General features: G+C 53.0%; 1 protein-coding gene across 1 annotated transcript in view; it reads right to left on the minus strand.

Moving 5' to 3' along the window:
* CTCF (CCCTC-binding factor) overlaps nt 1-16,799 on the minus strand; it is a 115,428-nt gene that overhangs the window by 34,636 nt on the left and 63,993 nt on the right. Inside the window, exons 5-7 of the mRNA XM_075325890.1 lie at nt 3,942-4,062; nt 3,619-3,768; nt 2,861-3,021 (exon numbers count right to left, since the gene is read on the minus strand). Coding sequence (XP_075182005.1) covers nt 2,861-3,021; nt 3,619-3,768; nt 3,942-4,062 — 432 coding nt within the window. The remainder of the gene's footprint in view (nt 1-2,860; nt 3,022-3,618; nt 3,769-3,941; nt 4,063-16,799) is intronic.

Raw genomic sequence — 16,799 nt, forward strand, 5'->3', positions numbered from 1 at the left:
GAGGACAATTGGGACCTGCCCGAGCCTGGGAAGGACCAACCTCGACTGTCCCTCCAGGACAGCATTATTAGGGTAAGTCGCAATGCAGACATTGCGAGGTTAAGGACACCACCTGCGGCACAGATGTACATGTGCTCAAGACCAGCTGCGCAAGCGCAGCTGAAATAGGTTAGAGTGCCCATACGGCTGCGAATGCCGGAGCAACCGACACGCTGACAGCTTCACAGACAGACTTTAACCAGAGGTCCATCTGTCTGTCAATGGTATCTTTAAGTGAAGTCCCATCTTCACTGCAACTATGGATCTAGCCGCAAGCCTGGAGATTGGGGGGATCCACCTTTGGACCCTGGGTCTAGCGCTTCACCACGTCAGGTGAAAGGGATAACGTGTATCCTTAAAACGTTTGGAGAAAACGCTTATCTGGTAAGCGTGGTGTTTCTGAACTGCTTCTTTGAAGTCAGCGCCAGAAAAATACTCAATATACACTTGAGATACTGAAAGAGGGATTTATCCTGCTGTGAAGCTGACCCCTCCCCTGGAGGAGTTGAGGGGGAAATACCCAACTTTCCATTGATGGACGCTATAAGATTATTCACTATAGCGTCACCATCCGGTGCATCCGGATTGAGAGCGGTCTCAAGATCAGAGTCGTGAACAGCTACGTCTGCCTCATGATACAGAGAGTACTCCTGTGGTGACCCTGACCAGTGATGAAGTCGAGGGCCATTCTCATGGAGCTCGCTTAGGCCGTCTGGGACTGTCGTCCGTGTCAGAGCCTGCACCCTGGGATGCATGGGACCCCCCTGGAACCCTGATTTATTCCCAATCAGGGTGGCCAGGGGCATTGAATCAACCTTGGCCAAGGTCTATCTGGACTGCAAAGTCTGTAAGATATTAGTCATAATCACAGACAATAAAGCAGCGGAAACTGCAACTCCATCCCTGTCCATGGACAGGGATCACAGGTGGTCTTTTGGCTACCTGTAGCGGAGACCCCGGTTGAGCAATTGCACATACTGGGGGCCCTGGAACCGTATCACATGCAGTACAAGCAGCATAGAAAGCCTGTGCCTTGGCACCCCTGCTTTTTTGCTGTTGTTGTCTAGCCATCTAGGAGCATTAGCTAAGAATAGCGACCTTACAGTGAATGCATACAAGCATGAAGTACAAATAAACACTTCAGCCCATGTAGTACAAGCAGCCTAGAAAGCTTGTGCCTTGGCACCTTTGCTTTTCTGCTGCTGTTGTCTAGTTATTCAGGAGCATTAGCGAAGAATAGCGACATACAGCGAATGTATAGCATACAAGCATGAAGATAAACACTGCAGCACATGCAATCCAAGCAGCATTGAAAGCTTGTGCCTTGGCACCCTTGCTTTTCTGCTGCTGTTGTCAAGTTATCCAGGAGCATTAGCCAAGAATAGCGACATACAGTGAATGTATAGCATACAAACATGAAAATAAACACTGCAGCACATGCACTTCAAGCAGCGTTGAAAGCTTGTGCCTTAGCACCCTTGCTGTTTGCTGCCGCTGGCTAGCCATCTAGGCGGGTAGACAGCCAAGAATAGCCATTACAGTGCCATGTATAGTCTGTGCTTTAGCACCGCTGCTTATTAGCTGGTGTTTCTAGGCCTGCATCCTGAATAGCGACTTTACAAAAAGTACAGCAGGACACTTCGGCATTAGTGGGTCAGCACTGCAGCTGCCGCTTACCGCCCGCACAAAAGCAGGTGTTGGCGCCTCCTGTGACTGCTAGCTCAGCGCTTGTCTCCGTTTTCCCGCTCTGCGTGCCGGAATGGCTGCCGGCGTCCAGAGACGAGGGGCGGGCCGAGGGCGTGCCCGAGACAAGAGCGGGAACCCGGCGTCCCACTGAGACTAGTGAAGGGGGCTGGAGAATGCAAAGCAGACTCCAGCTCCCTGCGCTGACTTACTGTACAGCGTCCCGCCCCTTCCCTGACTGGCAGGGCTGGGGGCGGGAACGAAAGTAAAACTAGGCCGCAAAGCCGGGGACTCGAGTAATAAGCGTGGCCGTCCTATGTGCACGGCCGGCGCGGAAGTCCCCGGCGCACCACAAGTCCCAGCCGCGCCACAGTGTAAAACACCCAGCAGCGGCCGGCGCGGCCGTTCCCAATACATAAATTCACTCAGCAAAGCTGCAGTGAATAATAGCACAAGCGCTCTGCGCTGTTGTCCCCGGCGCACTAGCACTCCCAGCAATGCTGGTGTGTGTGTGCGCGATGTGTACGGGGACACAGAGTACCTTAATGTCGCAGGGCCCTGTCCCTGAGGATACTCAGCTCCAAATCCAGCAGGTTCTCTGGGTCTGTGGATGGAGCCCGGTCTCAGTGCCTGGAGACCGGTAAGATCCCACTTCACCCAGAGCCCCATCAGGGGGATGGGGAAGGAAAGCAGCATGTGGGCTCCAGCCTCCGTACCAGCAATAGGTACCTCAACCTTACAAACCGCAAGTGGGGTGAGAAGGGAGCATGCTGGGGGCCCTATATGGGCCCACTTTTCTTCCATCCGACATGGTCAGCAGCTACTGCTGACTAAACAGTGGAGCTATTGCATGGATGTGTGCCTCCTTCGCACAAAGCTTGAAAACTGGTGAGCCAGTGATCCCACTGGGGGTGTATAGCCAGAAGGGGAGGGGCCTTACACTTTTTAGTGTAATGCTTTGTGTGGCCTCCGGAGGCAGTAGCTATACACCCAATCGTCAATCGTCTGGGTCTCCCAATGGAGCGCCGAAGAAAGGTCCTTTATGACACCATAGCTTCTTTAACCACTACACTTTGGATTTAATCAGGGTTTCCTCATAGGTAACATATGCCCCCCATTTCATCATCCGGTATGTTACCTGTCTGCAGGCGTATTCACACTGGTCACACTTGAACCTTTTTTCGTTTTTGTGAGACTTCTGGTGCTGTATGAGGGCATAACGCTCATGGAAGACCGTATCACAATAGCGGCACTTTTTGCCTTGCTCAATGAAGGAATGCTGTTTGCGTAAATGAACACCTTAAAAGAGAAAACAAATAAAAAATATTAAAAGAACACAATAACTAAAGTTTCACTGGCTTGCGTATGTTGTTCGCTTAAGGCTGCTTTCACACATCAGTTTTTTTTGCATCAGGCACAATCCAGCTCAAAAACTTATGCAATGGATGCGGCGAAAGAAACGGATCCGTTGCATAAGTTTTTCCATGCGGCCCGTCTGTTTTTTTGCGGCCGGATGCGTTTTTTTGCCGCAGGATGCCGCATCCGGCTTCAATTGTAAATTGCGCCGGATCCGGCGTGATGCGGTTTTTCGACGCAGACAAAAAAAACGTTGCATGCAACGTTCCATCCGGCCGCCGCATCGGCTAAATATGCCGTATCCGGCAAAAACCGGACGCAACGCAAGGCCATGCGGCACAATCCGGCTCTAATGCAAGTCTATGCAGAAAAAACGCATCCAGCGGCAAAAAAACCCCAAAAAAACGGATGTGATTTTTCTGCAAAGCGCCGGATTGTGCCGCACAGCAAAAACTTGATGTGTGAAAGTAGCCTTATCTCTAAATATTACTGCATAAGTAACAATCTGAAATCAGGATTTGTACCCAGCGTGTAACTTACCCAAATCACTTTTCCTTGCAATAACAGTATCACAGTGCGGACAGTGGAATTTAGCAACATTCTCTGTATGTTTCTGTAATATGTGCATTTTCATTGTGCCGCTTTGGGTAAAACGTGCATGGCAAATATAGCATTCATATGGCTTTTCACCTAGAAGAAATTAAAGGAATACAGATTACCAGCAGAAAACATCAAACGGGAAGACCAGATACTGATCCTTTCTAGGGTGTTCGGCTCGTTTATTATTTTACTGTATTTTCTGGTAGGTTATGGAGACAGGTTCTCGGTGCCAGTCTATTAGGCTTTGTGTCCAGAGCACTTACCTGAATGAGTTCTCATGTGTCGCTTCAGTTTGTAGGTGTCTCTGCTGGCGTAGCTGCACAAACTGCACTGAAAAGGGCGCTCTCCGGTGTGAGAACGGATATGCCTCTTCAACTTGCTTACCTAATCAAAAGAACAAAGACATCAAGTTTTTATAGGTCATTACAAAGCCTTATTCACACTACGGTATGGTGGAGATCTTTTTTTGCGCTGAAAATCCCAGGAGTGGGTTTAAGATATTGAATCTTTGATGTAGGTGTCCTTCACATGTACACATGGCATCTGTTTTTATCCACGGACACCACATGTATTCAATATAACCCATGTTAGCTTAATGTTGCTATTTTTTTTTTACCTTGATCAGTACCAGAAAAACAAGGATAGAAAAAAGAGAATTTTGTTTACTTACCGTAAATTCTTTTTCTTATAGTTCCGACATGGGAGACCCAGACCATGGGTGTATAGATTCTGCCTCCGGAGGACACACAAAGTACTACACTAAAAAGTGTAGCTCCTCTCTCCGAGCATATACACCCCCTGGATAACACATCTAGCCAGTTTAGTGCAAAAGCTGAAGGAGGACATCCACCCACAAGTAGAGATAGAGTAAAACCCGGAATAACCGGAACCTCTGTCTACAACAACAGCCGGTGAAAACACACGGAACAAGAACTGCCAACAGGCAACAGGGACGGTGCTGGGTCTCCCATGTCGGAACTATAAGAAAAAGAATTTACGGTAAGTAACAAAATTCTCTTTTTCTTCATCGTTCCTTATGGGAGACCCAAACCATGGGACGTCTCAAAGCAGTCCATGGGTGGGAAATAAACAGAAAACTGAGAAGTAGGCAAAACCTAACTTCACAAATGGGCGACAGCCGCCTGAAGGATGCGTCTGCCCAAGCTCGCATCTGCCGAAGCATGAGCATGCACTTGGTAGTGCTTCGAAAAGGTGTGCAGACTAGACCAAGTGCCAGCCTGACAGACCTGCTGAGCCGTAGCCTGGTGCCTGAAAGCCCAAGAGGCACCGACAGCTCTGGTCGAGTGCGCCTTAATCCCCGGCGGGGGAGGCACCTGAGAACATTGGTAGGCATCGGATATGGCCGACCTAATCCAACGAGCTAGGGTCGGTTTAGAAGCCGAGAGACCCTTGCGCTAACCTGTGGTCAGCACAAAAAGAGAGGTGCACCGCCTAAGAGCAGCGGTGCGTGACACATAGATCCGGAGCGCCCGCACCAAATCTAAAGTATGCAACGCTTTCTCAAAGCGATGTACAGGGGCCGGACAAAGGGAAGGCAATGAAATGTCCTGGTTAAGGTGGAAAGGAGACACCACCTTAGGGAGAAAGTCCGGAGTCGGACGGAGAACCACCTTGTCTTGGTGAAAAACCAAAAAGGGTGACTCCGAAGAGAGCGCAGCCAAATCAGAGACTCTCCTGAGAGAAGTTATGGCCACCAGAAAGACCACTTTCTGTGAAAGTTGAAACAAAGAAACCTCCCTAAGAGGCTCAAAGGGGGGTTTCTGTAAGGCAGTGAGGACCAGATTAAGGTCCCAGGGATCCAGAGGCCGCCGGTAAGGCGGAATGATGTGAGATACGCCCTGCATGAAGGTGCGCACCTGGGCCAGTCGGGCGATACGCCGCTGGAACAACACTGACAGAGCCGAGACCTGTCCCTTGAGGGAATTGAGAGATAGTCCTAGCTGCAGACCGGACTGTAGAAAGGACAGGATGGTCGGCAAGGAAAACGGCCAAGGAGCATGGCCGGAAGAGCGACACCAGGACAGGAAAATTCTCCAAGTCCTGTGGTAAATCCTGGCCGAGGAAGACTTCCGAGCCTGAGTTATAGTGGAGATGACCTCGGAAGGAATGCCTGAAGCCGTCAGGATCCAGGGCTCAAGAGCCACGCCGTCAATCTGAGAGCCGCAGAATTCTGGCGGAAAAACGGACCTTGTGAGAGAAGGTCTGGGCGGTCCGGGAGATGCCACGGCACCTCTACGGACAGACGGAGCAGGTCTGGGTACCAAGCTCGCCTGGGCCAGTCCGGAGCAATGATTATGACCCGACGGCCCTCCATTCTGATCTTGCGCAGGACTCTGGGCAAGAGAGCTAGAGGGGGAAACACGTAGGCCAGACGGAACTGGGACCAATCCTGAACCAGCGCGTCCGCCGCCAAGGCCTGAGGATCGTGGGAGCGAGCCACGTAAACCGGGACCTTCTTGTTGTGCCGGGATGCCATTAGATCCACTTCCGGAGTGCCCCACTTGCGGCAGATTGAGAACACTGCCGGATGCAGGGCCCACTCGCCGCTGTCCACGGTTTGACGGCTGAGATAATCTGCCTCCCAGTTTTCTACGCCTGGGATGTGGACTGCGGATATGGTGGACCTGGAGTCCTCCGTCCACTGAAGGATACGTTGAACTTCCAACATTGCTAGGCGGCTGCGAGTCCCGCCCTGGTGATTGATGTAGGCAACTGCTGTCGCGTTGTCTGACTGGACTCGAATGTGCTTGCCCGCCAACAGGTGGTGAAAGGCTACGAGAGCTAGGAGCACAGCTCTGATTTCCAGCACATTGATCGAGAGGGCTGATTCGGACGGAGTCCAAGTGCCCTGTGCTCGGTGGTGGAGAAACACTGCTCCCCAGCTGGATAGGCTGGCATCCGTGGTGAGAATCACCCAGGACGGGGCCAGAAAGGAGCGTCCCTGGGACAGAGAGAGGGGCCGAAGCCACCACTGAAGAGAGCTCCTGGTCTGTGGCGACAGAGCCACTAGCCTGTGCAAGGAAGAGGTCCGCTTGTCCCAACAGCGGAGAATGTCCAGCTGCAGGGGATGCAGATGGAACTGGGCAAAGGGAACCGCTTCCATGGACGCCACCATCTGACCCAGCACCTGCATGAGGTGCCTGATGGAATGACGGCGGGGCTTCAACAGAGAGCGCACCGCCAGATGAAGGGACTGCTGTTTACCTAAGGGCAGCTTCACAAGTGCCGGCAGAGTCTCGAATTGCATCCCTAGGTACGTAAGTTTCTGGGTCGGGGTCAGAGTGGACTTGGGCAGATTGACAAGCCACCCGAATTGAACAAGCGTGGCAAGAGTGAGTGAGACACTCCGCTGACAGTCTGCACTGGATGAAGCCTTGACTAGAAGGTCGTCCAGGTAAGGAATCACTGCCAACCCCTGGAGGTGCAGAACCGCAACCACTGCTGCCATGACCTTGGTGAATACACGAGGGGCCGTGGCTAACCCGAAGAGGAGAGCCACGAATTGGAAATGTTCCTCTCCGATTGCAAAACGTAGCCAACGCTGGTGTGAAACCGCAATTGGCACATGCAGATAGGCATGTCGATGGATGCTAGAAAATCTCCTTGGGTCATTGAGGCAATGACCGATCGCAGAGATTCCATGCGAAAGTGCCGCACCTGAACATGCTTGTTGAGAAGCTTGAGATCCAGGATGGGCCGGAAGGAACCGTCCTTCTTGGGGACTAGGAAGAGGTTTGAGTAGAAACCTCTGAACCGTTCCCGGGCGGGAAGCGGTACAATTACTCCATTGGCCTGCAAGGAAGCCACGGCCTGAGAGAAGGCGGCGGCTTTGGAGCAGGGGGGAGTGGACAGAAAAAATCTGTTTGGCGGGCTGGAAGAAAATTCTATCCTGTAGCCGTGGGAGATGATATCCCGCACCCACTGATCGGAGACGTGTTGGAACCACACGTCGCCAAAGTGGGAGAGCCTGCCACTGACCAAGGACGTTGCTGGCGCAGCCAGATAGTCAAGAGGAGGCTGCCTTAGTGGCAGCGGCTCCTCCGCTCTTCTGTGGACGCGGCTTCGTGCGCCAGCTGGGTTTTTGATCCTTGGCTGAGTTAGTGGACGAGGCCGAGGGCTTAGAGGACGACCAGTTAGAGGAACGAAAGGAACGAAACCTCGACTGATTCCTGCCCTGGACAGGTTTCCTGGTTTTGGTTTGTGGCAAGGAAGTACTCTTCCTGCCAGTAGCTTCCTTAATAATTTCATCCAGTTGTTCACCGAACAGCCGGGACCCAGCAAAGGGGAGCCCAGCAAGGTACTTCTTGGAAGAAGCGTCTGCTTTCCACTCTCGAAGGGGATTAGCGGAAGCCACCGCCGTGCGGTGAGAAGCCTCCAGAATGGCAGACATGGCATAGGATGAAAAAGGCCGAAGCCTGGGAAGTTAAGGCAACCATTTCAGGCATAGAGTCCCTGGTGAGGGAATGCATCTCCTCCAGAGAAGCAGAGACGGCCTTAAGAGCCCACACTGCTGCAAAGGACGGGGAGAACGAGGCCCCTGCCGCCTCATGCCTCATGCCGCCAAATCTGTTGGCCAGAAGGTCAACCTGGCGGTCAGTAGGATCCTTAAGTGAGGTGCCATCGGCCACAGATACAACTGTCCGGGCTGAGATTCTAGACACCGGAGGATCTACCTTTGGGGACTGAGCCCACTCCTTAACCACCTCTGGTGGAAAGGGAAAACGGTCATCAGAACTACGCTTTGGGAAGCGTTTGTCAGGACAGGCCCTGGGCTTGGTCACAGTGGCCTGAAAACTGGAGTGGTTAAAAAAAACATACTCCTTGCTCTCTTAGGTGAGGTAAACTGGTGTTTTTCTACCAGAGAGGCTTGTTCCTCTGACACTGGTGGATTGAGGTCCAGTACGGAATTAATGGACGCAATCAAGTCACTAACATCCACATCACCTTCAGAAAGATCGATGGGGTACATAGAGGTAGCGTCCGAGCCCACCGTAAAGGCATCCTCCTCGCCCTGCAATTCAGCTCGTGAATCAGAGCCGTGGGACGAGGAAGGAGAAGAGTCCCTGCGTCTCCGTTTAGGAGGACGGGGTCCGGGAACAGATGAAAAATCCTCTGTGAGCTCTGCAGGGCGAGTCGGAGCTGCAGAGGCGCCCTGAGAAGGGGGCTGATGCATGGTCAGCAGAGTCCGGGACAGCTGTCCCATGGAGTCGGCAAAGGACTGGGAGATAGCTTTAGAAAACGATGCTACCCAAGCCGGGGGTTCAGCCACCGGGGCTGGAGCAGCCGGAGGGACCCCTGGGGAGACTCCAGGCTGAGGCACCACCATGTTAGAGCAGGCATCACAATGTGGATATGTGCTCGGTTCAGGCAGTATGAGCTTACATGCAGTGCATATAGGGTACAGCCTTGCAGCCTTGCTCCTAGTGAGAGACATGCTGCTGAGGTGGAGGCTCTGCAGTAAAGAACACACTCCTTCAGAATGACCCCCAGAGAGTGTATAATAAGGTCCACAACCAGAGGTTGTGGCTTACCAGACCGTTTTGTGTGCCCTCCGGATTCCACAGCTTGGACCCCCAGACAGATTGCAGAGCTGCAGCAGCCAGCGCAGATCAGTGTGTAAACGCTGATAAAATGGCGCCGGAGTGAGGAGGGGGGCGTGGTTTAGTCCAAGAGCGGGAACCGGAGGGCCAAGGAGAAATACAGGGGAGGGAAACATCTCCTCAGAGAGGAGTGTCCTCCCCTGAGCTGAACGGCCGGTGGGCGGTGCCGCACTGTCCCTCTGCATGACTGACATGCAGGGGCAGTGAAAACGAAACTAGGCCGCAGCCGAAGCCGGGGCCTAAATTTACTCATGTGGCCGACGAGCAGGCACCCTCGGCGCGGTTCTCAGGAGAAAACCAGAGAACCGGCCGGAAATCACAGCACAGTGAAATAACACACTCTCCCTACAATAAATACACAAGGGACCCTTCAATAACGTCTCAATACTTAGCTTATGAGACGCAGGGCCAGGTCCCTGAGGGGTGAGCGCTCCGTCCGGCAGGGTCCTGAAAGGGCTGCGGATGGAGACCAGTCTCCTGCAAAGCAGAGGGAACCGTGATGGCTCCCACTTCAAGCCAGAGCCCGAGGGATGGTGAAGGAGCGCGGCATGTAAGGCTCCAGCCTTGTAAATCAACCTTAACAGCACCGCCGACACAGTGGGGTGAGAAGGGACATGCCGGGAGTCCAGGCTTGGACCCGCTTTTCTTCCAACTCTTTGAAATCAAAAATCAGATGAGAATGCATGTGTGTGTGACCTCCTGAACACAAAGCATTGAACTGGCTAGATGTGGTCATCCAGGGGGTGTATATGCTCGGAGGGAGGAGCTACACTTTTTAGTGTAGTACTTTGTGTGTCCTCCGGAGGCAGAAGCTATACACCCATGGTCTGGGTCTCCCATAAGGAACGATGAAGAAACACTGATGACACCGGTACGTGTTTTATACGCACGGGGCCTTATAGGGCCAATAACCATTAGATGAATGTCCACTGAAAGGGCCAATTTCGACTATAGCTTATATTAAACAGATACCGTATTTTTCGTTTTACAAGAGACATCACATTATAATCCGGTGGTGTCTTACCGGGGGGGAAGGGGGGGCAGCGGTGGTGGAGCGGGGCCGGAGGCGGAAGGGGTGGTGCTGGAGTGGGGGGGGGGGGGGGATGCTGCTGTCGGTGCAGCTGGTGTCCCAGATGCTAGCTACGGCACTGTGAGGCAAGAGGAATAACCAGGAACTGTCGGCGGTGCGGGCCTCAAAGAAATGGCGCCCAAAGTCAGTGCATGCGCAGATTCAGCTATGCGCTCAATCACAAGCAGAGATCTCATCTGCGCACGCGCCACCTATGGGCGCCATTTTCCTAGCGTGCGCATATGAGATCTTCAGCTGAGAGCTCCTGACTCACTCCGGGCGCCATTATTTGAAGCCCGCACCGCTGATAATCAGGATGGCGGCCCCTGCCTCACCGTTCGCAGCACAGCCCAGCATCGCCCTCGCCTCCAGCACCCCTAACACCCCCGGTAAACTACATTCGGCTTATAGACGCATCCCTCATTTTCCTTAAAAAAGTTTTTGGGAGGAAGAGTGAGTCTAATGCAAAAAATATGCTGTCCCACTGCTGCCCCAATCATCAGGGCAATATGCAATGAAATGACGATTGATTGACGAGGAGATGGCAGCATTCACTACTAGGCCGATTAATTGTGAACTGACAGTGAACGTAAACACAACAGATTCCAGAGATTATATATAATTTATTATAGCCCTCTGTACAGTCACTGCCATCTCCACAATAACAAAAGGATATGTGAACAGCCATGCCACCCATCCGATGGTTCACAAAAACCTGGCCCTGTCAGGGCCTATTACCCTTCTCAGCATTTAACGTACTGGAGCCTGCTTCCGGGTGTACATCACTGAGGCCATCAGCCTCAGTGAAACATATCTCCCCTCCAGGATTTTACCAGTGACCATTTTACATTATGGTTAAAAGGGTAACTAAAGCAGGCTTTACACACAGACATCGCTAGCGATGTCGCTGGTGAAAGCACCCGCCCCCATCGGTTGTGCGTCACGGGCAAATCGCTGCCCGTGGCGCACAACATCACTAGGCCCTGTCACACGGAATTACCTGCCTAGCGACGTCGCTGTGGCTGGCGAACAGCCTCCTTTCTAAGGGGGGGCGGTTCGTGCGGCATCACTAAGCAGCCGCCCAATAGAAGCGGAGGGGCGGAGATGAGCGGCTGCAACATCCCGCCCACTTCCTTCCTTCCTCGTTTCCGGAGGACGCAGGTACGGTGATCTTCCTCGTTCCTGCGGTGTCACACACAGCGATGTGTCCTGCCTCGGGAACGACGAGCAACCTGTGTCCTGCAACCATATTTGGGATTTGAACGACGTGTCAACGATCAACAATTAGGTGAGTAATTTTAATAGTTAACGGTCGTTCGTGCGTTTCACACGCAACAAAGTCGCTAACGAGGCCGGATGTGCGTCGCGAATTCCGTTACCCCAACGGCATCTCGTTAGCAATGTTGCAGCGTGTGAAGCCCGCTTAAATTTGCAACAAAAGTTGAAAAATAGGCTGACTACTAACTCCTCACATCTTCAAGGTTTATCCACTTTCTCGGTTACTGTAGTCAAATTTTCCAAGCGCTTATCCAGTGACTGCTCAGAAATTTACAATCCTCCTCACTGTGGGGAGCATGCAAGCTTTGCCAGTCCTATTCTGGCAGACCAGCCTTTCTCTCACTACCCATAATACATCGTTTTATTTTCAGGAGTTTGCACAATACGGCACCGATCACCGGCCAGCTAATCACCATGGAATGTCTAACCCCCCCCACCGTAATGCTGACCCAGCTAATGAGGCATACGTATTGGAGTGACTGTTATTTGAGACTACCTTTGTAAACGATAGGCAGTGACCTGCAAAGTCAGAAGGAGTGTAACCCCTGATTGCCAGCAATTTAGGAGTTTTTCTAAAAGTCATAAAACATTAAAATTTAAAGAAAAAGAAGGGAATTATGTTTTCTTACCGTAAATTCCTTTTCTTCTAGCTCCTATTGGGAGACCCAGACAATTGGGTGTATAGCTTCTGCCTCTGGAGGCCACACAAAGTATTACACTTTAAAAAGTGTAACCCCTCCCCTCTGCCTATACACCCTCCCGTGGACCACGGGCTCCTCAGTTTTGGTGCAAAAGCAGGAAGGAGAAAACTTATAAATTGGTCTAGGGTAAATTCAATCCGAAGGATGTTCGGAGAACTGAAGACCATGAACCAAAAGAACAATTCAACATGAACAACATGTGTACACAAAAGAACAAACAGCCCGAAGGGAACAGGGGCGGGTGCTGGGTCTCCCAATAGGAGCTAGAAGAAAAGGAATTTACGGTAAGTAAACAAAATTCCCTTCTTCTTTGTCGCTCCATTGGGAGACCCAGACAATTGGGACGTCCAAGAGCAGTCCCTGGGTGGGTAAAAGAATACCTCAATAAAAAGAGCCGAAAACGGCCCCCTCTTACAGGTGGGCAACCGCCGCCTGAAGGACTCGCCTACCTAGACTGGCGTCTGCCGAAGCATAGGTATGCACTTGATAGTGTTTCGTGAAAGTGTGCAGACTAGACCACGTAGCTGCCTGACACACCTGCTGAGCCGTAGCCCGGTGCCGCAATGCCCAGGACACACCTACGGCTCTGGTAGAGTGGGCTTTCAACCCAGAAGGAAGTGGAAGCCCAGAAGAACGGTAGGCCTCGAGAATCGGTTCCTTGATCCACCGAGCCAAGGTTGACTTGGAAGCCTGCGAGCCCTTACGCTGGCCAGCGACAAGGACAAAGAGCGCATCTGAACGACGCAGGGGCGCCGTGCGAGACACGTAGAACCGGAGTGCTCTCACTAGATCCAAAGAGTGCAAATCCTTTTCACATTGGTGAATTGGATTAGGGCAAAAGGAAGGCAAGGAGATATCCTGATTTAGATGAAAAGGGGATACCACCTTAGGGAGAAATTCCGGGACAGGACGCAGAACCACCTTATCCTGGTGGAAAACCAGGAAGGGAGCTTTGCATGACAGCGCTGTAAGCTCAGACACTCTCCGAAGTGACGTGACTGCCACCAGGAAGGCCACCTTCTGAGAAAGACGGGAGAGAGAGACATCCCGCAGCGGCTCAAAAGGCGGCTTTTGAAGAGCCGTCAGAACTCTGATAAGATCCCAGGGTTCCAACGGACGTTTGTAAGGTGGAACCATGTGGCAGACCCCCTGCAGGAACGTGCGGACCTGCGGAAGCCTGGCTAGACACTTTTGAAAAAACACGGAGAGCGCCGATACTTGGCCCTTGAGAGAGCAGAGGGACAAACCCTTGTCCATTCCAGATTGAAGGAATGAAAGAAAAGTGGGTAAGGCAAACGGCCATGGAGGAAAACCGTTATCAGTGCACCAGGATAGGAAGATTTGCCAAGACCTGTGATAGATCTTGGCGGACGTTGGCTTCCTGGCTTGTCTCATGGTGGCAATGACATCCTGAGATAACCCTGAAGACGCTAGGATCCAGGACTCAATGGCCACACAGTCAGGTTGAGGGCCACAGAATTCAGATGGAAAAACGGGCCTTGTGACAGCAAGTCTGGGCGGTCTGGAAGTGCCCACGGTTGACCCACCGTGAGATGCCACAGATCCGGATACCACGACCGCCTCGGCCAGTCTGGAGCGACGAGAATGGCGCGACGGCAGTCGGACCTGATCTTGCGAGGTACTCTGGCCAGCATCGCCAGAGGGGGAAACACATAAGGCAGTCGAAACTGCGACCAATCCTGGACTAACGCGTCCGCCACCAGAGCTCTGTGATCCTGAGACCGTGCCATGAAGGCCGGGACCTTGTTGTTGTGCCGTGACGCCATGAGATCGACGTCCGGCGTTCCCCAGCGGCGACAGATCTCTCGAAACACGTCTGGGTGCAGAGACCATTCCCCCGCGTCCATGCCCTGACGACTGAGAAAATCTGCTTCCCAGTTTTCTACGCCCGGGATGTGAACTGCGGAGATGGTGGAGCCTGTGTCTTCCACACACTGCAGAATCCGCCGGACTTCCTGGAAGGCTTGACGACTGCGAGTGCCGCCTTGGTGGTTGATGTAGGCGACGGCAGTGGCGTTGTCCGACTGGATACGGATCTGCCTGCCCTCCAGCCACCGATGGAAAGCCAATAGGGCTAGATATACTGCCCTTATCTCCAGGATATTGATCTGAAGGGACGATTCTATCGGAGTCCAGGTTCCTTGAGCCCTGTGGTGGAGAAAAACCGCTCCCCAACCTGACAGGCTCGCGTCCGTGGTGACCACAACCCAGGTTGGGGGTAGGAAGGATTTTCCCCGCGACAGAGATGTGGGTAGGAGCCACCACTGAAGTGATGTTTTGGTTGCAAGAGAAAGAGACGTTCTTGTCGAGGGAAGCCGCACTCTTGTCCCATTTGCGGAGAATGTCCCATTGGAGTGGCCGTAGATGGAATTGCGCGAACTGCACTGCCTCTATAGCTGCCACCATGTTCCCCAGGAAGTGCATGAGGCGCCTTAAGGGGTGTGACTGACTCCGAAGAAGTGATTGCACCCCTGCCTGCAGAGAAAGCTGTTTGTCCCGCGGTAGCTTGACTACCGCTGGCTGTGTATGAAACTCCATCCCGAGGTAAGTCAGTGATTGGGTCGGTGTCAACTTGGATTTCGGGAAGTTGGTGATCCACCCGAACCGCTGGAGAGTCGCCAGAGCAACGGTAAGGCTTTGTTGACACGCCACCCGAGAAGGGGCCCTGACTAGGAGATCGTCTAAGTAGGGGATCACCGAGTGGCCCTGAGAGTGCAGGACCGCCACGACGGATGCCATGACTTTGGTGAAAACCCGTGGGGCTGTCGCCAGGCCGAAAGGCAATGCCACGAACTGAAGGTGTTCGTCCCCGATGGCGAAACGCAAGAAACGTTGATGTTCGGGTGCGATCGGCACATGGAGATAAGCATCCTTGATGTTGATCGATGCTAGGAAGTCTCCTTGTGACATCGAGGCGATGATCGAGCGGAGAGATTCCATCCGAAACCGTCTGGTTCTCACATGTCTGTTGAGCAGCTTGAGGTCCAGAACGGGACGGAATGATACGTCCTTTTTTGGCACCACGAACAAGTTGGAGTAAAAGCCGCGACCATGTTCCTGAAGGGGAACGGGGATCACAACTCCTTCTGTCTTCAGAGCGTCCACTGCCTGAAAAAGTGCGTCGGCCTGAGCGGGGGGCGGAGAGGTTCTGAAGAAACGAGCCACAGGACGAGAGCTGAACTCTATCCTGTAACCGTGAGACAGAATGTCTCGCACCCATCGGTCTTGAACATGTGGCCACCAGGCGTCGCCAAAGCGGGAGAGCCTGCCACCGACCGAGGATGCGGCTAGGGGAGGCCGAGAGTCATGAGGAGGCAGTCTTGGAGGCAGTGCCTCCTGCGGCCTTTTGGGGGCGTGACTTGGACCGCCACGCATAGGAGTTCCTCTGGCCTTTCTCCGGCCTGTTGGACGAAGAGGATTGGGGCTTGGCGGAGGGACGAAAGGACCGAAACCTCGATTGTATTTTTCGTTGCTGAGGTTTCTTAGGTTTGGACTGGGGTAAGGAGGATTCCTTTCCCTTGGATTCATAATCTCATCCAATCGTTCACCAAATAAACTGTCGCCAGAAAAAGGCAAACCAGTTAAGAACCTTTTGGAAGCCGAGTCAGCTTTCCATTCGCGCAGCCACAAGGCCCTGCGGACTGCCACGGAGTTATCAGATGCTACAGCCGTACGGCTAGTGGAGTCCAGGACGGCGTTCATGGCGTAGGACGAAAAAGCTGATGCCTGAGAGGTAAAAGACGAAACATGCGGAGCAGAATTCCGTGTGACAGCATTAATTTCAGCCAGACAAGCCGAGATTGCTTGGAGAGCCCACACGGCTGCAAAGGCCGGGGCGAAAGACGCGCCCGTGGCCTCATAGATGGACTTCACCAGGAGCTCTGTCTGTCAGTGGCATCCTTCAGGGATGAGCCATCTGCAACAGACACAACGGACCTAGCAGCCAATCTGGAGACTGGAGGATCCACCTTGGGAGAGTGAGACCAGCCCTTAACAACTTCAGATGGAAAGGGATAACGCGTGTCAGTATGCCGTTTAGCAAAGCGCTTGTAGTGTGAGGAAGTCGGGGAAGAGTCCCAGCGAGACCGCTTAGCCGGTCGGGGGCTGCGGTCCGGGCAGGAGTCCTCTGCCTGAGACCTAGGGGCCAACCTGGGAGCGCGCTGCGGCGCGGACCGAGAGGGGCCTGGAGGAGACAAGCTAACAGGGGCCGGGGCCTGTGAAAGGTCCGGTCTGGACTGCAATGCCTCAAGGAGCTTAGAAGACCATTTGTCCATAGACTGTGCAATGGATTAAGAAAGAGACAGAGTTTCTCAGCGAAAGAGGCCAACACCGGTGACTCTGTCCCTGCAGCCTGCTCAGGGGGAGCAGGGGGGTCTACCTGAGCCGAAGGGCCCACAAGTGCCCGAGGCTCCGGCTGAGCAAGCGTGGCAG

The sequence above is a fragment of the Anomaloglossus baeobatrachus genome, chromosome 10 (assembly GCF_048569485.1).
Source record: "Anomaloglossus baeobatrachus isolate aAnoBae1 chromosome 10, aAnoBae1.hap1, whole genome shotgun sequence".
Taxonomy (NCBI): domain Eukaryota; kingdom Metazoa; phylum Chordata; class Amphibia; order Anura; family Aromobatidae; genus Anomaloglossus; species Anomaloglossus baeobatrachus.